The sequence below is a fragment of the Myxine glutinosa genome, chromosome 3 (assembly GCF_964187855.1).
Source record: "Myxine glutinosa chromosome 3, kmMyxGlut1.1, whole genome shotgun sequence".
Taxonomy (NCBI): Eukaryota; Metazoa; Chordata; class Myxini; order Myxiniformes; family Myxinidae; genus Myxine; species Myxine glutinosa.
Window position 1 is genome coordinate 99,133,145 of NC_136263.1, and position 22,781 is coordinate 99,155,925.

The 22,781-nt window shown below is 48.0% G+C and overlaps 2 protein-coding genes across 4 annotated transcripts in view; one reads left to right on the top strand and one right to left on the bottom strand.

The window, feature by feature from the left end:
* The first annotated feature begins 18,984 nt into the window (after positions 1–18,984).
* Positions 18,985–20,350, top strand: LOC137424195 (GTP-binding protein Di-Ras2-like). Its single transcript, XM_068111657.2, has one exon. It carries the CDS (start codon positions 19,378–19,380, stop codon positions 20,062–20,064), a length of 687 nt encoding a protein of 228 aa, XP_067967758.1. The 5' UTR covers positions 18,985–19,377; the 3' UTR covers positions 20,065–20,350.
* Positions 20,351–20,358: 8 nt separating this feature from the next.
* The window catches only part of LOC137423341 (putative ATP-dependent RNA helicase DDX5), a 38,489-nt gene continuing 36,066 nt past the window's right edge, over positions 20,359–22,781 (bottom strand). For all 3 annotated transcript variants that reach the window (XR_013622862.1, XR_013622863.1, XM_068110376.1), the window contains exon 13: positions 20,359–21,109. Coding sequence is in view for 1 of the 3 variants with exons in the window: in XM_068110376.1 (XP_067966477.1) it covers positions 20,634–21,109 (476 nt within the window). In the remaining 2 variants the exon portion in view is untranslated. The remainder of the gene's footprint in view (positions 21,110–22,781) is intronic.

Genomic DNA, 22,781 nt, shown 5'->3' on the forward strand with positions numbered 1-22,781 from the left:
CCAGTCCCGTCAGCATTTTCCGACAGGTCGCACAAGATGTGCCTGCATTCCCTATTCTCTACTGTTGTGCTTCACTCCCTATCCCCCTCTTGTCTCCTGCTCCCTTTATATTGTAACGAATTTGGAAAGTGTAAATAATGTGAGAACTGGTTTGCTGTGTTTTAACTGACCCTCGTAGAGTAAATAAGGTCGAAGGACGTCCCCCTAGTTAATTCCATGAAACTTACACACAGGCCACGATATATCTTTTTAAATAGCTTATTTCCTTATTCTATGTAGGCTAAATATGTGTTTCCCACTAGATTGACTCTGCATTGTATCAAACGAAATAAGCGTAGGCCCCTTTCAATTTCCCCAATCATCTCCGCTCTCCAAAGTTCCTTTCAAAAGCGGTGCGAGTGGTGTTCAATCCCGCAAGCCGCCATTGCCATGTGCTAATTTCGGAGATAAGATAAGGTGAGAGATGAGATGAGAGGAGAGATGAGCTGTGAGATGAGCTGTGAGCTGTGAGATGAGAGATGAGAGACGCTCCAAACCAAAAAGGAGAGGTACTTGGAGATGAAACAAGCTTTGGAGAGACGCGCTGAGAGGAGGGAGACGGCTCCACCAGAAGGAGAGGAGCAGGTGTGACCGAGCCAGCGCGTGACGTCCACAGCATCAGCAGCGTCGACGCGACCGAAGGTTTTCCCGCCAAAAACGCGAAGAATTGGGAGCTGCTACCTCCAGCCCTGCCGGTTGCAGGGACCTGACCCTGCCTCCCTCTCCAGCAACCCACCTCCGCCATTCCTGCCTGCAATTTCCCCCGTGTAAGTGTGAACGTCGTCTGTCTTAATCGTTGTCCTGGGGTTAAGTAAATTGAATAGTATAAGCTAATGATTCACTGTGTGACTGCTTCTTCCATCCATTGCTTGTAAATAACTTTGATCGCTCCTTCTTTTTGCTTGTGTGTATAATAAATCCTGTTATTCCTCCGTACTCTGTCTTCTTCTCTCTTCCTTCTCTTTCGGTCGCTTTAGAGGTTTCCCGATTGAATACCTGTGGCGCGATTGGTCAACGTTGGGGGAGTCGGGCCAATCGGGGATCCTGTAACGGTCGCGGTTGACCATCCGCTTGGCCCAAAGTAACATCTTGTCCGCGACCCGTAACAATTGGTGTCAGGAGTGGGATACGAGGCCCGAACCAAATTTTTAAAACGTGTAGAGAAAAAAAAAATTTGGTCAAAATTACGAGCTGCCGAAATTTTGTTGTTTTATAAAACCCGAATTTTGAGATCGCGCCATGGACAATCAAGGCGATCGGATGTCGGTGGGGGAGATAGACGGGTTAGGGGTAACCCAGGACCTCGGGGAAATGTATGTGGAGGAAAGGGAGGAGGAGAGCAATGGCAATGTGGTTGAGGGAGTATCAGGCGCACAAAATGGCGGCCTCGCGCACGAGGTTACGGGCGCGCAAAATGGCGCCTCGCACATGGCCACGGCGCCCGCAACCGTAGCAGCGCCGCTGGTGGATTTGAACCTTTTTTTTATACAAATGAAGGCCCTTATGGCCCAGAATAGCGAGAAATTGAGGGAGGACATGGGGTCCAATAGCGAGAAATTGAGGGAGGACATGGGGTCCAATAGCGAGAAATTGAGGGAGGACATGGGGGCCCAGATCGGAGGGTTAGGGAGTAGAATAGAGGGATTAGGAAACAAATTTGAGGGGTTAGACAATGGGATAAAAGAGGTGAAAAATGGGTTAATGGGGTTAGAAAATAGGATGGAAGACAAATTGCGGGAAATAGGGGAACAATCTGCCCGGGAAATCAAACGAATGGGGAACCAGATAGAGGAGGTGAAAATCGGGTTAGAAAGTAAACTGGATGCTCAGAGGGATGAATTGGGACAGATGAGGGTAGCATCTACAAAAGAGAGGGATAGGAGGAGATGAAAGAGGAGATACGACGAGGTGTAGGTGAGGAGGTCTCGGGGGTACGCGAGGAGGTAAAGCGAGGCGAAAAGCGTATAGAGAAAGAGGTGAGAAATAATACGGCGAGGTTACAGGGGGGAATAGAAGATCTGACGGAGGAGGTGGAACAGCTGACGGAGGGACAGACGGAGTTAGTGGAGCAGGTTCAAAGGAACACTGCGGTACTAGGAGGGTTAAAGGCGACACAAAAAGAAATTAAAAATGACTTGATAGCGACACAGAGGCAATGTCAGATGGTACGTGAGGGACTGACAATGAGGTTGGACGAGGTGACAGAGGTAATGGAGACAAAGGACCGGCAGGTGAGGATGCACATAGAGACGGTCACGGTAGCCTTAAGAGGACGAACTTGAGGAGACGCACCGGGAAATAAAAGAGGTGAAGCAAAAATTAGAGGAAGTGGAAGAAGAGGTGAGTGAAATTAAGAAGAGACGGAGGGAAACTAAGAGGGAGATAAAGGAGGAAGTAATGGAATATGTACAAGGTCGGTGCTCAACTCATGATGTGCTGCTCACTACCCAAATAAAGAGTTTGCAGGTGGCAGAGGAGGTGCGACGAAGAGGTGCCAAGGTGAGTGGCGATATAATCGGAAATGTACATGATGTGAGGGGACCTTCAGTCGGCTTGGGGGTTGTTGTGGAGCCGGGTGTTCGTGAGAGGCCGTTGGTGAAGTGTGCGACAGGTCTGGTGTGCGAAAAACGAGGTGTGCGAGAATGTCCGACCATGGGGTGTGTGAGGAAAAAGTGCACGCCAAGGAGTGAGTGTGCTGTCGAGAGTGAGTCGGTCGTAGCGCGTGTGCGAGGGAGCACATGGAAGCGCGTAGTGAGGAGTGTTACAGAGGATGTAACGAGTGAGTGTGCTGTCGAGAGTGAGTCGGTCGTAGCGCGTGTGCGAGGGAGCACATGGAAGCGCGTAGTGAGGAGTGTTACAGAGGATGTAACGGGAGAGTGTGCCGTCAAGAGTGAGTTGGTCGAAGCGCGTGTGCGAGGGGGTACATGGAAGCGCGGTGTGGTAAGTGTTACGGAGGAAGTAACGAAAGAGTGTGCGCAGGAGGATGCGCGAGATAGGTGTGTAACGGACAGGTGCATGGGGAAAGAGTGCGCTGTCAAAAGTAAGGGGGAATGCACGCCTGTGGTGAGTGTTACAGAGGATGTAACGGGAGAGTGTGCGCAAGAATGTGCGCGAGAAAGGTGTGTAACGGACGGGTGCATGAGGAAAGAGTGTGCTGTCGAGAGTAAGGGTGAGTGCGCTGTCAAGAATGGAGGTGAAAGTAGGGAGAGTGACACGAAGCGTGTTAGTTGTGACAGGTGAGCGAGGATGTACACCTGGCATGGAAGGATGCACACCTGGAATGGTAGAGCGTGTGTGGGAATGCACACTTGAGTTGGTCGTGAGGCACGTGGTTGGGTGTGCGAGTGAGAGCACACCTGTGATTGTCACAGAGGAGGTGACCGAGGAGGGGGCGCGAAGAAGTGTGTTGGTGAGGTGTGCGAGCGACGAGTGTGTGAAAAGGTGTTCGGTGGTCAGGTGTGTGACCAAGTCTGTGAGCGGAATGAGTGTACCTGGGTGTGTAAGAGAAGGTACGACAAGGAGCATGGGAACAGCTGGATGTATGAGCAAGAAAGGGGTAGCGTATGCGTGTAAGCATGCAGGTGAGGCATCGACGGTAACCGGGTTAGCGGTTAGAGCGACTTTTAGCCGAATCGGGCCCTCGGTGCGCGCCGGGCAGCTTCGCGTGCCGCGAGAACCAGCGGGGATCCGAGCCACGGCGGGTTCGAAAGGACCGCCGTACGCGATCCACGCTGGGCCTCGCTTGGAACGGCCGCGTCCGTGCTCCACTAGGCGGAGTGGGCAGCCCGATAGGAAGGGTCGTCATGGCGACCACTTTTTATTGAGACGTTCCGGCAGGTCGAGATCGGGACATTGGATGGCTCCACGCCGAGGTGGTGCGTGGGATCTCGGCCCGGGTAAGCCCCCGTCCCTGCACCGAGTGCCGGACGCATCCAACCGCCGGTACCAAAGAACCCGCAGTCATTGCTCGGCTGTACGAAGCCGGGCTGTAGACGTGAATTGGCGCACCGAGAGGATCTAATAAGTAGACGGATGATGATAATAGTGATAGTGGTTTTGATCCAAAATTTAGAAAAGTGAATAGAATTGGCAGTAAATAGAAAATTTTTGATTTGTTGGATTTGGTGTGCAAAACTGATAGTGGGAACGTCCCCCATGTGGAGGGATGGCAACTCTGTCATCCCTCACAACGGGGGGGGCAAAGGAGCACTAGCTTATGGGGTTTATGGCAGTGAAAACTAGCCTGGGTGGGTTAGGATATTGTGTGTAGGGCCCTAGAAGATGACATTAGGTAACGTTAAGATTAGTTAGTGACAATGACACCTGTAGTGGGGACGCAGGTAGAGTAGAGTGGATGATAATGACGTGGGAGCGCAATAGTTTAAAGGGGCGACTGGGAAGCGCAAGTTTCAGAGGGGAGTAGTTAGCTGAGATGATGCCGTGTGTTTGAGGATTGAACAGGTGTGATTGCACAGGTGTGCAACTGGACAGGTGTGTGGAGCAGTGTATGAGTGAGTGAAGGTGATTGTGTATTGTGCTGACCGAATGGTCCAGGAAGAGGAGGAGGGTGCAGGTGGCACCAGGTGATTGCACAGGTGTGCAACAACAGGTGTATGTGGCTATGTGGAATAAATGGTAGTGTGGAATATCTGGAAGATTGGAATGGATGGTCGTGGAGTGAGTATGGTGGAAACAATGGAGTGGAGTGGATGGTGCGAAGGTGTGAATGGGGGAAGAGTGGACCCCCATCACGGATACCCGGGGCGGGTAGTGTAAGTGTTAGGTAGAGGGTACAGGTAAATTGTGGTTGGATATTGGCATCTGTGGTGCGGTTGGAAGAATGATGTTTGGATGGGTGCATTAGTGTTGTGGAAATGGCTGGGCGTGTAGCCTGTTAGTGTGTGTAGTTGGTTTGGGCACTCCACCACTGTGAGGATGTCGGCCAGGTGAGGCCGCAGGTGGGCTCTGGGAGCCGGTAGTTGTGGATGGGGCCCGAGGATCCGGAGGACGGACCCGGGTAGCCCAGTGCCAGAGGGCACCAAGGGGTGACAGAGCCAGGAGGGGCCTTCCCCAGCTAGATAGGTTAGGGTGAGGAGCTAGGTAAGCTCGGGTGGCAACTGCAGTGGTGGAGGTGTGCAGGTGGGTAGACCTGCTGGGAGAGCTACACGTCGCAGCCCAGAAATTGTGCGAGGGCACCGGGAGATGAATCGGGGGAGTGAGACCCCAAATTGAGAAGCACCACAGTTTGGTCAATGGGAATTGGTTTTTAGAACCCATAGTGTAAGTTGGCCAATGGATTGGCAGGGAGAGACCCCGGGTAGTGTAAAGGGTGTTAAAGTCATTTAGAGGATAGTTAGGATTGAAGTCTCCTCGCACCATCTACATGCACTCACCTGAAGTAAAGATGACGTACCTCCACACCATGCCATGTTTAATTATTTTTATGTGCAAATGTTTTGAATTGTGAGACGCATCATGACGTGGGTGTGACATTGTGCTTGATGTTCCATCTCTTCCTCCTTATGAGGATTGATGATGAATTGGGTGATGGCAAATTTTGAAGTAGAGGGATTGGAGACGAATTTGGTGTAGAAGGGAAAGATGGGGAAGACAAGACGTAGTGACGAATTTGTAAAGGTGTAAATTGTTGTAAATATGGGGTAAGGGCAAGGGTAGTGTAGGTGACAGGGGGGGTGACGTACGGTAGGGAGGAGTTTTTCTCACTTCGCTCTCCGTACGCACTTCACCCTGCATTGCCTTTATTGACGTGTACCCTTGTGACCTTACCCCTCGCTCATTTGTCTTCCCCCCTTTTGTCTCCCACTTGAGGACCTGTGTGCCATTGGGCGCCGAGGGGAGCGTGCGTGAGGTGGCCATTGTGCGCACGAGATTCTCAGAACCAGCATGCATTGCGTTGATGTACCACTTTATGGACCGCTGTTCTGCGGCCAAGTACCACTTGATGGACCCCAGGTTCTGGGGCAGGGCACCTCTGTTGGAGACCGGCCATAGTGGCCAGGGAATCTTGCTTGCAGACCTCGGTAAGGTGGCACCTATGCCAAACAGGTGGACCACCCTTAGTTGGCCCCTGAGGCCCTAAATAAAAATGAACACAAGTTGTGCTTTTTATTATTTCCAAGTAGGCCGCATGAAGCCAGAAGACGTCGGGAAGAACATCGGCCCAGCAGAAAAAGAGCAGACCACCACCAGTTGTTTTGTTGTGTTTATTATGAACAGTGGTGACTGTGCACCGAGTGGTGCTTTTGGTGCTTTGTGGTGCTTTTGGGTGCTTTGGTGGTATTGGTACTGGTGCATCGATGCAATGCGTGCTGTCTCCTCCCTCCCAACAGGAATTTCTTTTTCTTGTTCCCTAAAAGAAAAAAGAAAAAAAACACAGGTCCTGGGTTGCGTTGTAAATAAGAAATAACGTCACTGTAAATAATGCTCCCCACCATAAATGTATAGTTTGAGAACAATTCCGTAATTCGGTTAGCTGTGGGCTTGAGTCTGTTAGACAGGGTGCAATGCAATAGGGGGACATACTTATTTGTGTTTTAAAATTGTCACACTCAGGGTCAGGTTAAAAGTAGAGGGAACTACACCTACGTGTCACACTAAATTAAAGTTGTAGGCCCGGGGACGGACCCGAAGAAAGGAGGGTGCAGTGTAACGAATTTGGAAAGTGTAAAGAATGTGAGAACTGGTTTGCTGTGTTTTAACTGACCCTCGTAGAGTAAATAAGGTCGAAGGACGTCCCCCTAGTTAATTCCATGAAACTTACACACAGGCCACGATATATCTTTTTAAATAGCTTATTTCCTTATTCTATGTAGGCTAAATATGTGTTTCCCACTAGATTGACTCTGCATTGTATCAAACGAAATAAGCGTAGGCCCCTTTCAATTTCCCCAATCATCTCCGCTCTCCAAAGTTCCTTTCAAAAGCGGTGCGAGTGGTGTTCAATCCCGCAAGCCGCCATTGCCATGTGCTAATTTCGGAGATAAGATAAGGTGAGAGATGAGATGAGAGGAGAGATGAGCTGTGAGATGAGCTGTGAGCTGTGAGATGAGAGATGAGAGACGCTCCAAACCAAAAAGGAGAGGTACTTGGAGATGAAACAAGCTTTGGAGAGACGCGCTGAGAGGAGGGAGACGGCTCCACCAGAAGGAGAGGAGCAGGTGTGACCGAGCCAGCACGTGACGTCCACAGCATCAGCAGCGTCGACGCGACCGAAGGTTTTCCCGCCAAAAACGCGAAGAATTGGGAGCTGCTACCTCCAGCCCTGCCGGTTGCAGGGACCTGACCCTGCCTCCCTCTCCAGTAACCCACCTCCGCCATTCCTGCCTGCAATTTCCCCCGTGTAAGTGTGAACGTCGTCTGTCTTAATCGTTGTCCTGGGGTTAAGTAAATTGAATAGTATAAGCTAACAATTCACTGTGTGACTGCTTCTTCCATCCATTGCTTGTAAATAACTTTGATCGCTCCTTCTTTTTGCTTGTGTGTATAATAAATCCTGTTATTCCTCCGTACTCTGTCTTCTTCTCTCTTCCTTCTCTTTCGGTCGCTTTAGAGGTTTCCCGATTGAATACCTGTGGCGCGATTGGTCAACGTTGGGGGAGTCGGGCCAATCGGGGATCCTGTAACGGTCGCGGTTGACCATCCGCTCGGCCCAAAGTAACATCTTGTCCGCGACCCGTAACAATATGTTACATGTGTTAGCTCTTACACGAGCCTCGACTTAGTATACAAAAAAAAAAAAAAAAAATTGAACACCTGCTCTGGGAGGTATCCCTTCCCTTCGATCAGCCTCGCGAGTTGAGCAGGGAATGCTTTTGCTGCCTCGTAGTCTGCGGAGGCACGCCCCAATGAGAGCTTCACATTTTTGAGACTACCGCTACGTGAAATGATGGAACCATCTCCTGCTTGCAGTGAATGAAGTCGCGCTGCTTGTACCATCATCGCTCGGTGCATCTCTCGTGCTGTCACCACCCACACAAGAAAGATGATCGTAAATTTGGAAGGGAAGGGGTACACGGTATAAAACAAATTGACACTACGAGGAGTTTCAGGAATGAAGTCGGGGATTGAAAGAAGTGGATTTGGGGTGTATTAACGGGTGTAGAAAAGATCAAGGTTTTGGATGGGGGAAGATAACAGATGGTGGTGAACAGCTGTTTTAAAGACCTGGAGGGAGGAGTGAGATTGAAGAGAGTGTGGGAGTTTGTTCCAGAGGCAGGAAAAAAGAGGCATAAAAGAGTGAAGGTGAGCAGAGAGTCTTTATTTTAGCAGTTTCACCAGAAGAGGGTTGCAGGCACATCTTGTGCGACCTGTCGGAAAATTTGGGGGACAGAGCACAGAGAGAGCTGGGGGAGCTAGACCAGAGAGGAGTCGGTAGAAGACAGAAAGACCACCAACCTGCCTGCAGTGAGAGAGTGAAAGGCCCTCAGAATCAGCTTCATCGCAGGAGATTCCAATGATCCTGAAAGCTTTGGTTTCAACAGCGTGAAGCCGAGCTGGGTGAGAGGCAGGAGCACCAAACCCAGAGGGGAGAGCAGTATTCCATCAAGCTGTGGATGAAAGCTTTGTTTGTGGTTAGGATCTCAGAGGTGCCAAGGAAGGACTTCGCACGATGGAGGATGCCCAGTCGGTGACTGGCTTTGGAGGCCAGCTTGGAAATGTGGTTTTCCTAGGAAAGATCATGGATGATAGTTAGGCCCAAAGCCTGAGTGACAGAACTTCTGGTGAAACAATGGGATGCTTTTGTTAGCATCCCATTGATTTGGACAAGTCTCCCAACACCAAAAGTTGAGCTACAACCCTAGACAGTTACAGAGCCTCCCATTGTGTTTAACAATAGGCAGCTAACATTGCGGGTCGTAACACTCTCCAGGTCTTGGGTACACAAACTGCCATCTTAGATGCAAAAAGTTCACACTTCGATTCATCAAACTAAAGTACCCAATTCCTTTGTTCAGTTGCCCAGCCTTGGTGTTCCTTGCAAATTTCAATCTCTTCACCTTATTCTGTTGTCTCAGCATTTGTTTCTTTGTTGCGCCTCTGCCATGGAGACCTGCTACAATCAGCCTCTGTGCACCGGGCTGGATGAGATGCTAATGTTCAGGCATGCTCTCATTTCATTTGTCAGTTGCTGACTTCATTTTCTTCTATCATGTAAGATGAGCAACTCAAAGTGCTTGTCTTGCCTTGGGTAAGTTGTTGTGTGTCTTCCTGGCCTTTTCTTGTCTTGTACCTAGCCAGTCATGCTGAAAGGTGAACTTCCATCCCAATTTCAGCTTTCTTGCAGAGGGCAGCAGCTTTTACTCTAGGAATTTTCTGTATTTTGCTCCATCCATTTTCCCTTCTATCCTGACAAGTGCCCCAGTCCCTGCTGATGAGAAACATCCCCATAGCATGATGCTGCCACCACCATGCTTCACAGTAGGGATGGTGTTCTTTGGGTGATGTGATGCGTTGGGTTTGCACCAAACATAACGTTTCGCGTTTAGGCTAAAAAGTTCCATCTTGGTTTCGTCAGACCACAAAACTTTTGTCCACTCAGCTTCAGAATCTCCAGAGTGGTTTTGTGCAAACCTCAAACGGGACTCAATGTGGTCTTTTTTGAGTAATGGCTTCCTTCTTGCCACCCTACCATACAGACCAGACTTGTGGAGTGCATGGGATATTGGTGCCTTATGCGCACAGTGACCAGTCTTTGCCATGAAGACCATTGGCCTCTCTGATCAGTCTCCTCCTTGCTTGGTGTTACGGATTCGTCACTTCCGTTGTTGTGGTTTTCATCCACTGCAAACATTTTTGGTTGCATGTACTATTATTGTTGTCGTTTAATTGAAATAGAGATTACTATTTTCAAAAGGTAAAAAAGTTAATGTTTTAAATGAAACCGGAACCGGACGACGACGAAGAGGAAGAGGAGGAGGAGGAAGAGAAGGCGGAGCGAGTGAGTCGGACAAGAAGCCTAGCTGCTTCGAGGTCTGGAGCAAACGTTGACGAACGAGGGTCACGAGTGAACTTCGGGTTTCCCGGGAAAGGGATTCCTGCGAAAGAGTTGTCATCGCTGTGACAGATAAACCTGCGTGACAGGTTTTGCGGTTGATTCCGAAGAGAATCATCGTCGTGCCGTTATGCCTTGAGAACGGGCCGTAGGCCATTTTGACTCGCGCGCTTTGCTCAAGGTTTTTCACTTCGCTTCAACCATTCTCACCGCATCCAGACGTTAATTTGGTGTGTGTGTGTAACATGGCTTTTGAGTGGGAAATCTGCAGTTCGCCAATTGAGAGCCGTCAAACGTCCATACCTGAAGGTGTGATTCCCCGTCGCTTCTCAAGGACACCTTCGCCCATCTTTGGCAGTGTAGCTGCCAACGCAACGGGATTCTGATCTCGATATGACACCGTACGGACGATCACTGGAGTGGATCAACTTTGGCTTGAAGCCGGGAATAGAGACATTGGGAATGTTCTTCTTTTCGCTCACTTGGAGCGCAGCGAGTTATATTGTACGAACCTGAGGGTACCATCATAGGAAATAAATATTGATTGTACAATTGATTACTATTGTTTTTGTGTTGTTATTCTTGTGTGACCTTAATACAATATTTGTTTGTTGGTAACAATTGGTGTGGTTTCACCATTGATCTTTGACACAGAATAACACATCTTTCTGCCGTGACTCCTCTCGGTGCTCGGAGGTACACCGTGACCGGGGTTTGGGGAGGAGCACGTAACAGAAATTGGGGGCTCGTCTTTGCTGACAAAATCCCCAAATCTCGTCCGGGATAGAATTCCCTAACACCCGACCGGGATAGAATTCCCTAACATTCCCAAAATTCCCAAATTTGGAATTTTTCTAAGATTCCCAAATTTTTCAAAAAAATTTGAAAATTTTTGTGTGAAGGTTAACAGGTGCTAACTAATAGTCACCATGGTGTTTGACGCAGAAAAGTTTGCGGCGTCCCCTAATGAGGCACAGTTCCAAGCGTTAAAAAGATCGGAACTCTAGATATTGGCCAAATATTTTAACTTGGAGGTAGGGATAGACCCTTGGAGGTAGGGAGTTAATATGAAGAAAGCAGAGATGCAGACATTGGTGGTAGAATCTGTGGTGGGACAAGGAACATGGAAAGAGGTAGCCTTGGATTGGTTACCCGAGGAAAAAGAAAATGTGGAGCTCCGGAAAAATGGAGATGCAACTGCAGAGCCAGGAAAGGTTAAAAGCAGAGGAAAGGAGAGCTGAAAAGGAACTCGAGGAAAGAAGAGCAGAACAGGAACGAGACCTCGAGGAGAGAAGAGCAGAGGAAAGGAGAGCTAAAGAAGAAAGAAGAGCAGAGGAAAGGAGAGCTGAAGAAGAAAGAAGAGCAGAGGAAAGGAGAGCCGAAAGGGAGTTAAAGGAACGTGACATGGAGTATCAGAAGGAACTTAAACTCAAGGAGCTGGAATTACTGGGAGAACGGAGAGAAGTAGTATCCATGCCAGCTAGTTCGACAACGAGTCAGAACACTTGGGATGTTGGTAGGCATGTGAGGCTGGTTCCACCCTTCAATGAAAAGGAGGTAGCCAAGTTTTTTTTTACACTTTGAGAAAGTGGCTCAAATGCTAAAATGGCCTGTGGGGTCCTGGACTATGTTAGTGCAAAGTGTTCTGGAGGGTAAAGCTCAAGATAGCTATATTTTCGGCTTTACCGATTGACCAATGTGCAGATTATGAGAAAGTGAAGAAAACCATTCTCAAAGCCTATGAATTGGTCCCTGAAGCTTACCGGCAAAAATTCAGGAATGCCAGGAAGAGGGAGAGTGAGACCCATGTGGAGTTTGCCAGAATGAAGGAAACCATGTTTGATCGGTGGTGTGACTCGAAGGGGATATTGGGAAAGACTTCAACCTGTTGTGACAATTGATCTTGGTGGAGGAATTCAAACAGTGTGTCCACGCGGACATTAAAGTACATCTGGATGAAAAGAAAGTACCAGAGTTGTATGAGGCAGCAACCGTGGCAGATGACTATGCCTTGACACACAGGATGGGGTTCCACAAACCTAACTTCTCGCCTCGAGTTAGCCAGGGGAGTTATGGTAAATCAGGGGCGGAGAACAAATATTCATGGAGGCGGCCTAGAGATGACTATGAGGACAAATCTGATACCGCGACTTTTAGGGATCAGAAGACTACAGTTCCAAGACAGACTTATCTTCCGGGGGGCCCAAGGCAGACCACGAGTTTTTCCTCTGGGCCTACTTGCGCTTTTTGCAAGAAACCTGGGCATTTGATGTCCCAATGTTACGCCCTGAAAAAGAAAAATCAGGAGCGGAGTCAAACTAGTGCAACTCCGAATGCATTGGCCAATGCGAGAAATCGTCCTTGGACAGTGCCTTGTGAAAGTTCCCATGCCAAAGTTACGGCATCACAGAACGACCTTGTTCAAGAGGGTTACAAACCTTTTATTTCAGAGGGGTTTGTGTCACTGGAAGGAGACTTAACGAACCAGAGACCTGTTAAGGTATTGAGGGACACAGGAGCACATCAATCTTCGATGCTTGAGGGCATTTTGCCATTGTCAGAGAAGACGGCAACTGGTGTTCGTGTTCTTTTACAGGGGGTTGGGGGCTATGTTAAAGCTCCTCTTCATGTCATCCATTTGAAGTCTGATTTGGTGTCAGGACCGGTCACCGTAGGTTTACAGGCCACTCTTCCTGTAGAGGGAATCTCTTTTGTTATCGGGAATGATTTGGCCGGTGGTCGAGTTACTGGTAATCCGATGTTTGTTGAAAAGCCTAGTATGGAAAATAACACCGCACAGTTAGAGCAGGAGATTCCGGGTATCTTTCCATCCTGTGCCGCGACTCGTGCTATGGGTAGGAAGCGCTCTGAAGAGAAGGAGAAGGTACTGACGTCACGCTTTGCACGGGCACTTCTTGTCAAGTACCCTGAAACTAAGTGTCAGCACACACAAGTCATTGATGGAGGCAATGTTGGCAAGCTCTTTGTAGGTGGACTGAACTTTGACACAAGTGAAGATGTTCTGGACTCTATATTTGGCAAATATGGACCACTCTTGGAAGTGCTGCTGATAAAAGACAGGGAGACGCAAAAGTCGAGAGGGTTTGGCTTTGTCACGTTTGAAAAAACAAAGGATGCCAAAGATGCAGAAAAGGATTTGAATGGCAAGGATTTGGATGTCCGGACCATAACAGTAGAGAAGGCAGGCCATGGGCGTCGAGGGGGCTACAGAGGAAAACGTGGAGGTAGTTTCAGGGGTGGCAATGGCTCCCGGGGAGGGAGTAGTAGTTTTGGTGGCGGCCGCAGTCGTGATTACTACGGAGGCTCCCAGCAGCAGCAGCAGCGCAGTTTTGGCAACTCTCGATGGGATGACTATTACGGTGGTAGCCGAGATGGGGACCGCTACTCACGTGACTACAGCACCCGACTCTACAACCGTGATTATGATTTTTATGATCAAGAGAAGAGTTGGAAGCACTGAGTGCTCAGGAACAGCCGAGCCAAGATTCCTACACGGATTAACCTGTGAACTCCACATTCCTAAATGCGTCCATGCAGTGAATACTTCCAGGCCTCACCACCCAACCACCATGAAACCTGGCTCTCAGCTCGGCCTCCTTCAAAAAGTGCTATAGATTTGCTTTGCTTTGGATTTTTGATCACAACCCCTTAACCTTCATTCAAAAAATGAAAAATAAAAATCAGAGGTTGATGAGATGGATGGAGTTTGGCTTTGCAGGAGTTAAACTTGGAAATTGAGCACGTAAAGGGCAGGGACAATGTCGTTGCCGATGCTTTATCCAGAGTGAACTAACTTTGGAAATTCCTGTAGGTGGTTTGGAAGTTTTGTTGCTTTATTTTGGGGAATATTAATTATTGTTGTTCACGCGAATTGATCATTTGGGTGTGAGTTTTACTTTTGTTTGTTAAAAGAGTTTTTGCATGCAAAGAAAGTTTTCACTATGTTCAAACTTTCTTTCTTGAGGGGGGGAAGTGTTATGGATTTGTCACTTCCGTTGTTGTGGTTTTCATCCATTGTAAACATTTTTGATTGCATGTACTATTATTGTTGTCGTTTAAGGGAAATAGAGATTACTATTTTCAAAAGGTAAAAAAGCTAATGTTTTAAATGAAACCGGAACCAGACGAAGACAAAGTGGAAGAGGAGGAAGAGAAGGCAGAGCGAGTGAGTCGGACAAGAAGCCGAGCTGCTTCGAGGTCTGGGGCAAACGTTGACGAACGAGGGTCACGAGTGAACTTCGGGTTTCCCGGGAAAGGAATTCCTGCGACAGAGTTGTCATCGCTGTGACAGATAAACCTGCGTGACAGGTTTTGCGGTTCTTTCCGAAGAGAATCATCATAGTGCCATTACGCCCCGAGAACGGGCCGTCGGCCATTTTGACTCGCGCGCTTGCGCATCGCTCAAGGTTTTTCACTTCGCTTCAACCATTCTCACCGCATCCAGATGTTAATTTTGTGTGTGTGTGTGTGTAACGTGGATTTTGAGTGGGAAATCTGCGGTTCGCCGATTGAGAGCCGTCAAACGTCCATACCTGAAGGTGTGATTTCCCCGTCGCTTCTCAAGGACACCTTCGCCCATCTTTGGCAGTGTAACTGCCAACCCAACGGGATTCTGGTCTCGATACGACATCATACGGACGATCACTGGAGTGGATCGACTTTGGCTTGAAGCCGGAAGCAACTTTGGCTTGAAGCCAGGAATAGAGACATTGGGAATGTTCTTCTTTTCGCTCACTTGGAGCACAGTGAGTTATATTGTACGAACCTGATGGTACCACCATAGGAAATATATTGTTGTGGATATGAGAATGTTTATTTTATTTTATTGTTGTGTAATGAATTGTGGTAAAATGTCACCCTCCTTCCTGCATTTGTTGTTGTATAAAGGTCAAAGGGCGTTCCCGTAGTTAATTCCATAAAGCATACACGAAGGACACCATATATCTTTGTTGACAGTTATTTCCTTATTATGTGTATTAGGGCAAGGCCTTGTCTTCCATTAACTTAATACTCCATTGCACTGAATTACATAAGATAGATCCCCTTTCAATTCCCTCAAAGCCTCCATTACCAACTGCATTCCCCTTTTTGCATCCTTTGCCGATTGAATTGGGCGGTTTGCTGCAATTGCCGCCATTGAACATGTGCTCGGGTCGGGGAAGAAAGGCGTGTCTCCACCTCGTCATAGAGGGGAGGAGTGAGTCAGTCCCACTCAACCAACCAAGAACAAGGGGTTGGACTTGGAGAGGGTGTGGAGAGAAACATCAAGGAGGTTCGCGAAGGTTCAGGGGCGTGGCATATATGACCCGCAGAAGACGCCCCCACCTCAGACGAGTCCTGGCAAAGCACGCGACGTCCCCACAGCGGGACGAGCAGACGATAGAGACGGCAGACGAGTTGGGACGAGCCCTCGGAGAAAGAAGGGAGACGCGTCCTGAGGTGAGCCAGAGAAGCAGTTTTGGCTCCACCAGCAGTTTTGGCTCCACCAGCAGCTTTGGCTCCACAAGCAGCGTTGACTCCACCAAGCAGTTTCAACCCGTTACCCCGCGGGAACTAGATAGCGGTGGCATCGGTGGCCGTCGAGGTCCAGCCCGACGTCCCATGCGGGATCAAGCCCGAACCATCTGCCCCAGCTGAACCTTCCCATTCCTCCTTCCAGCATTCATTCCTGCCATTCCATCCTTCTTGTGTACGTGAGTTTGTTTTGTTTGTCTTGTCCCAGGGAATAAGTTAAGCTTGTATAGTTAAGCTAGTATTTTCACTGTGTCACCTGCTTTTTCCATTTTCCCTGTATATAACCTTGACTGCTCCTTTTGCTTTAGTGTGTGTAAATAATAAATCCTGTTATTCTTCTGTACGTCTTCTTCTTCCTCTTTACATTCGGTCGCTTTAGAGGTTTCCATATTGAATATCTGTGGCGCGATTTTGGCCAACGTTCAGGAATCGGGTTAGTCGGGGTAACTGTTAGGGACGCGGCGCCATCCGCTCGGCAAATTAACATCTTATCCGCGGTCCGTAACAATATATTGGTTGTATAATTGATTACTATTGTTTTTGTGTTGTTATTCTTGTGTGACCTTAATACAATATTTGTTTGTTGGTAACAATTGGTGTGGTTTCACCATTGATCTTTGACACAGAATAACACATCTTTCTGCCGTGACTCCTCTCGGGGCTCGGAGGTACACCGTGACCGGGGTTTGGGGAGGAGCACGTAACTGGTCATCCAGCTTGGAGGGACGGCTTGATCTAGGCAGGGTCTTTGTGGTACCATACGCCTTCCACTTCTTAATGATTGTCTTGACTGTGCTCCAAGGGATATTGAAGGCCTTTGAAATATTTTTATACCTGTCCCCTGATCTGTGCCTTTCCACAACTTTATCCCGGAGGTCTTTTGAAAGCTCATTGGTGCTCATGGTTGAGTCTTTGCTGTGAAATGCATGACCCAGCCGAGGGATCTTACAGGAACAGCTGATTTTATTCTGAAATAATCAGAATCACTTCGATTTAACACAGGTGGAGGCCAATTAACTTGGTGTGTGATTTCAAAGGTGAATGGTTACACCTGAGCTAATTTACAATTGCTATTATAAGGGGGGTGGAAACTTATCCAACCAAGATATTCCAGTTTTGAATTTTTAATTAATTTTCTGAAATTTGTTAGTTATTTAGGTTTTCTGAAATAATGAAATTTGTTAATTGTTATTTTAGTTTATAAAAAATTCACTTGGAAGTTGTGGGTTATATTATGTAAATAAAGATGGAAAAATTCTGCTTTAATGCATTTTAATTCCAGGCTGTGAGGCACCAAAAGGTGAACATTTTGAAAAAGGGTGTAGTGTAGACTTTCTATGGGCACTGTATATTGCAGACTAGCTTCCTACAGATGTTCATGGGGAATAGCACAACAAAAATGATAATAAACCAAAATTTTGCACAGCACTGGAATGGCCTCGTGATCAGGATTAGACTGGGTGGTAATTGCCTTGCTCTCCGAGCAGTATTTGGGACAATAACTTGGAAAAGAAGCCACTAGATCGCCGACTCTTCGTAATAGTCACCAACTGAGCATCCTCCGTCGTGCAAAGTCCTTCCTTGGCACAACTGAACTCTCATCCACATGAAAGGTCTTCATCCACAGCTAGATGGAATATTGCTCTCCCTTTTGGCCTGGCGCACCGACCTCACATCTTGCTCAGCTTGATGACTTGGAAACCAAGGCCTTCAAAATCACGGGAATCTCTTGGGACGAAGCCGAGTTTATGGGCTTGTCAATTTCACATCGTACACTGGGCGGTAGTCCTCTGCCTTCTTGCTGGTCTTGCTCCCTCTGTCCTTTCCGTGCTATCCCTCCAAGTTTCTGTAGAAGGTACACTAACGAACTTTCGGTAACGTGTAGGCTAACCCCCGCTCTAGCGGGGAAAATGGCCTTAAAACGATCATTCATTCATTGTACACGGTCTGCCAACAACCCCCTTCTGGTGAAACTCCGAAAATGCAGAATCACTGATCACCTCCACATTCACTTCAACGTCATTCTTCCCTCCAGGTCTTCAATTGACAGGTTTTTCCCACCATCTCAGATCATTCCCCATCCAAAACCATTATCTTTTCTACCCCCGTTAACTCTCCCCCAATCCACCCCTGTTTTCCTACCTGAGTTTGTTTGTTTTCCTCCCATTTATAGTCGAGTCAAAGGTGAGCTTCAACAGCTTACTTGTCTTTAAAGCTAAGAAACAATAAATATTTAGCAGGGAGCAACTGAATGAACTAAGCAACGAAGGGATGGTGAACTGATCTTCTTTAACATCCACCATTATCCCACGTTTGTTGTGGGATGGGCCGAGGAAAACCTGGCCCGGGTTTTCACGAACCGGCTGGCCAGGCCTGACGTTCGACTCGTTTAGGCGATACCGTTAAGCGATACCTCGCCTACCCTTCACGAAGGCCACCATGGGGTCTTCAACGTCCACCAACGGATGCTGGCAGACAGGACACTCAGTTAAACATCCATCCGAGGGACGACACACGCATTGATGAATCACCTGCCTGTAAAACACCAGGATGAGTTTATACCTGGGTTCGGGATTCGAATCCAGGACAGACAGGTGAGATGTGAGTGCACATACCTCGAGGCCATCTTGTCAGCCCTGGATGGTGAATCTATCAATCGTCCAATAATAATGTGAGACCATGTCCTCCTGGAAGCACTCAGACTTGGGACATATTTGTTGAGTTCCTTGGAGAATCACTGCCACACATAAACATTGCAAATGGAAAGATGCGAGGATCATCCAAAACGTTCCATCATCCCCAAATAAGTATAAATTACATATCCCAAAATTACGATCAAAGTGACATTATTTACCGATCAATATCAAGATTCTCCGTTTCGCTTTGAGGACTAAAATGACGACGTCCAGCACCAATGACGTCATCACGTCACATCAGCCACCTTTAGTAGACAAGCCATATAATGAACTCTTAATTCACGAGTGTCGAAGTGATCATTTCTTTATTTTTTAGGGGAAGACGTTTTGTACCTGCTGAAGTTCTTTACTAATTATGCTGTCACATTAGCTCCATCGCTCAACAAGGTAGCTGCCGTCCAGGTAGACACTGACGGCAGCCCACCTGTCAAGACGGCTACTCTTCGCAAAAGACACCGTGGGATGATTAACGTCGTTCACTCTCGAGGAAAAGAGCAAAGGTAACGAAGGGTTAATATCCTTGCTTCCCACGGCCACGAGGGTTAGCGTACCTCGATCAACATTCCATCCCATTGTTCTACCTGTCCGCCAACGCAGATCGACACGAGCCATCAGAAAGAAGTACACCGTCCCCTTTAATCAAGCCGATGGACATTTTTTAAAGTTCCAAATGGTCAAACATTTCCAGAAGACTTTGCACAAGAGGACTTTATTGAACTCATGTTGGTCACAGGTAGGAAATTTAAAGGATTACCGATGTTTCAATTTTGAAAAGAAGGTAGATGTAGGTGATGCTCGTCGTACCGAGACCAAGATGTATATCGGAACCGAGGAAGGGGAACGGAAGGACTCCATGCCGTCCGATTACAGGTCGGACAACAGGAATGGACGGACGAGTCGATAAACACTGGAGACACAGTGACTCCACCCCGCTCAGGACGACTCCCATTCGCGCCGAGCACGCGCACCGTCCCTGCCCGGAATCTGCACCGCCCGCGCGGCTTCGGGCACCAACGATCCTGGGGGCGAAGCGGCGTCGACCGAGCATCTCGGGACCGCGGCTGCTCGGGCTCGGTGCGTCTTCCGTGCTCCGGCATGGCCCAGCAAAGGGGCCCGAGTACCGGAGCGCTAAGACTCGCCTTCTTCGGACCGGCAGGCGCCGGTAAGACGGCTCTCATCCGCCGGTACTTGCGCGGCTCCTTCGAGGAGCAGTACCAAAGCACCGTGGAGGATTTCTACTCGCTGGACGGTGTGCCCGCGGAGCTGCGCTTCGGCGACGGTCCCGGCGGCACGACGAGGCGCGTGGAAATCCTAGACTCCGGAGGAGGGCACTCGTTCCCCGCCATGCGCCGCCTCGCCATGCAGCGCAGCGACGCCGTGGCGCTCGTGTTCTGCCCCCACGAGCGAGACTCGTTCGACGTCCTGCGCTGGCTCAGGCAGGAGCTGCTCGAGGCATGCACGGACGACGCCGGAAAACCTCCGTTCGTCGTCGTGGCGAATAAATCGGATACGTCCCCGAGCGACGAATCGGCGCTGGCGCTGCGGACGGCACGGGACACAGCCGTGGGCGAGTGGGGAGCGACGTTTTTCGAGACCTCGGCCCTGAGCGGACACAGGGTGGCCGAGCTTTTTGCGGCGCTCTTTCGACTCGGAGTTCCACCGGCGACGGAGCAAGGATCGCAGCTTCCAGCACGTCGAGTTCAACGCACGGGTTCGGCTGACGAACCCCGTCACAAGATGCCTGTTTCTGAACCCAAGCGTCACAGTTGTGTTATGTCCTAATGGAGCTCTCTTTCTTTTCCTTTTCTCTCTCTTTCTCTCTCTCTCTGTGCTAAGGTCGAACGGGTTGGGGGCGCTTAAACTACCGGACATGTTTTATGCAAATTCCTCGGACTTAGAAATCCGTTCTTCCTTCTGGGTGGAATGGATGACTTCATTATTTATTGCAGCTCGAGATTGTAACTGTTTTAATACAAGATTTGTGGAAAGTGAAACACCTAATATGCAGAGATCATGAAACCGCAATGTCCCCAGAAAAAAACAAGAACAAAGAAATAAAAGAAATCCGACTGTCAATGACATCTGGAGAGTTTTTATTTTTCAGTACATGAAACGGTGTTAGCTTTACTTGAACTACCATCAGAATGAATAACATGGAAATATGCAAAACATCAATTAAACTGAAAACTCATGACCATATTATTTATACAATATACCGGTACTCAAATTAACAAAACTGCAAATCTTATTCAACAGGAATCTAAAAAAATAATAATAATAATAACAATAAAAGTTTGTGACCTACAGCAATGCGAGGCTGCTTGAATCAGGTAAGAATGGTCACAAAACAATCAACTTTTTCTCAAAGGCGATTGACCGTTTGGAGCAAAACTCAGGCTCATAAGTGACGGTACTTGGTCTTGTGTCGCATCTAGCTGGTCTGAGGCTTCTGAACTGATGGAGAGGAGCGGACACCCGTTCAAAGTCAGCGCAGGATGGTGCAGCATGCCGAGTAGAGCGTCAGAGGAAGGTGGACCCATATTGCCGGGGCCACCTTCGTGGCTTGAACGGGAGTCGCGTTTGTTTCGGTCTCTCTCGTGCTCACGTGCACGGTCACGGTCCCTCTCTCTGTCCCTGTCCCTGTCCCTTTCTCTGTCCCTCTCCCGGTCTCTGTCTCTCTCCCTGTCCCGGTCCCTGTCCCGGTCCCGGTCCCGGTCCCGGTCTCTGTCACGACCGCCACCAAAGAGCCTTGCGTTTCCCATTTGGAAACGATCACGTCGATCGTCACGGTCTCGATCTCCACGAAAACGTCCACGTCCACCACGGGCTGCAAACAAACAGCAGAAAATTGCAAGAATATGAGGTTGCATTGGTCACGAGGGAGTAATCACATTTTTACAGTGGCTCTGACATTTGAACGATACAATTATATACCTGCTCCCATCAAGCATTCGTATAATCTCATAGACATGGCAAAAACAAGCACCTGAGAAACACGTATGTTCATTCAGACTTCCAAAAATTGATCGTTCCGATGAAAACATTCAACTCCAATAATTATTTATCACTAAAGGTTGAGGGGAGTGGGAGGTTGGACGAAGATTCCAGAGGAACAAGATTCAACAACCTTGTGATTAGGAATGTCAAAATGAGAAGATAAAATGTCGTTAAGTCTGGATCGACACATATACAATGAACATGTCTCTTTACCATCGATGATATGAGTACTTGCGGTCTCCAACCCCAAAAGCCCCCTTCTTGCTTTCACTCAAAACGTGCTACACACACAGTCATTGCATCAGCTTTGTGTTTTGAAAAATGAGTTTCAAGGAGAGAAAGTGTACCTCGACGGTCTTGGTCGACGGAGGAGGAACACAACTGACGCTAGTGTGAAACATGGCAAATCTATTAAGCTGGAATGAAGAACTAGTCGGCAGACAGGTACAACAATGGACGAATGAACTAAAGAGCAGGTTGATTGAGGTTTGCTAACCAATGAGAAGCAGGGAGAAGCAGTTCAGATGTTAAACCTTCGCCGGAGCAAAAAAAGTGGTTGCCAGAGGCACACCACCCTGGCAAAACAAGGTGCTTTGTGACATAGCACCTCTTCATTGTTAAAATACACCCTACGGTATTTTGTGGTGGCACTATTACTGTAGTTATTACCTCTACACTTTCAGTTTTCACCCGTTTGTGTCTATCTGTGAGAAAGATATCGAAAAAAGTTAGATTTGGATGAAACTTGGTGGAAAGGTTGGCTGTGTGTTAAGGACAAATTTTGGTGAAGGAAGAATCTGCATCTGGATCCAAGAATATTTTAAGTTTCTTCACCATCGAGCGATAGCTCCGCAAACGACGTACAACACGATATCTCAGAAAGTTATGGACAGATTCAGCCGAAACTTGATGGGCAGCTTGGGTGTGTGACAAGGAAGAATTGGTACGATTTTGGTAAATATCCAAATCCGATGCAACGGTTTAATTTTTTTTAAAGTGATTCTTCATCATTGAGTGATAGGGCCAAAAAGGATATATAGCATGATATTTCAAAAAGATGTGGAAGACTTACGACAAAAAAAGGTGGATGCATTGGTTCGGTGACGAGAACAAGCGCATTCGATTTTGGTTCAGGTAGGATCCAGATCCACCCCATAAATAGGATAGATACAAAATGTAAACTGTTCAGCCTGGCAGTATGCTCTCTATCTACCAACAAGGATCTTCAACCTGTTTTCAAAATGAAATGTGAAATGCCTCGAATGAGTGAGCGACAATTCCATCAATCTACATATATAATAGGCTAATGCTGTCTGTCTGTCACCCTGAAACACGGTAACGCTCCTCGGAGAGAAAAATGATGAAATAAAAGTTGCTTCAAATTAATCCAAGCCTTCGGGAAAATTGTAAAAAAAAATTCAATCGAACAACATAAATTGAACCCAGGTGGTGTATAAGATACAGACCATTACCTCAATCACTCCTGAAATAATTTTCTTTCC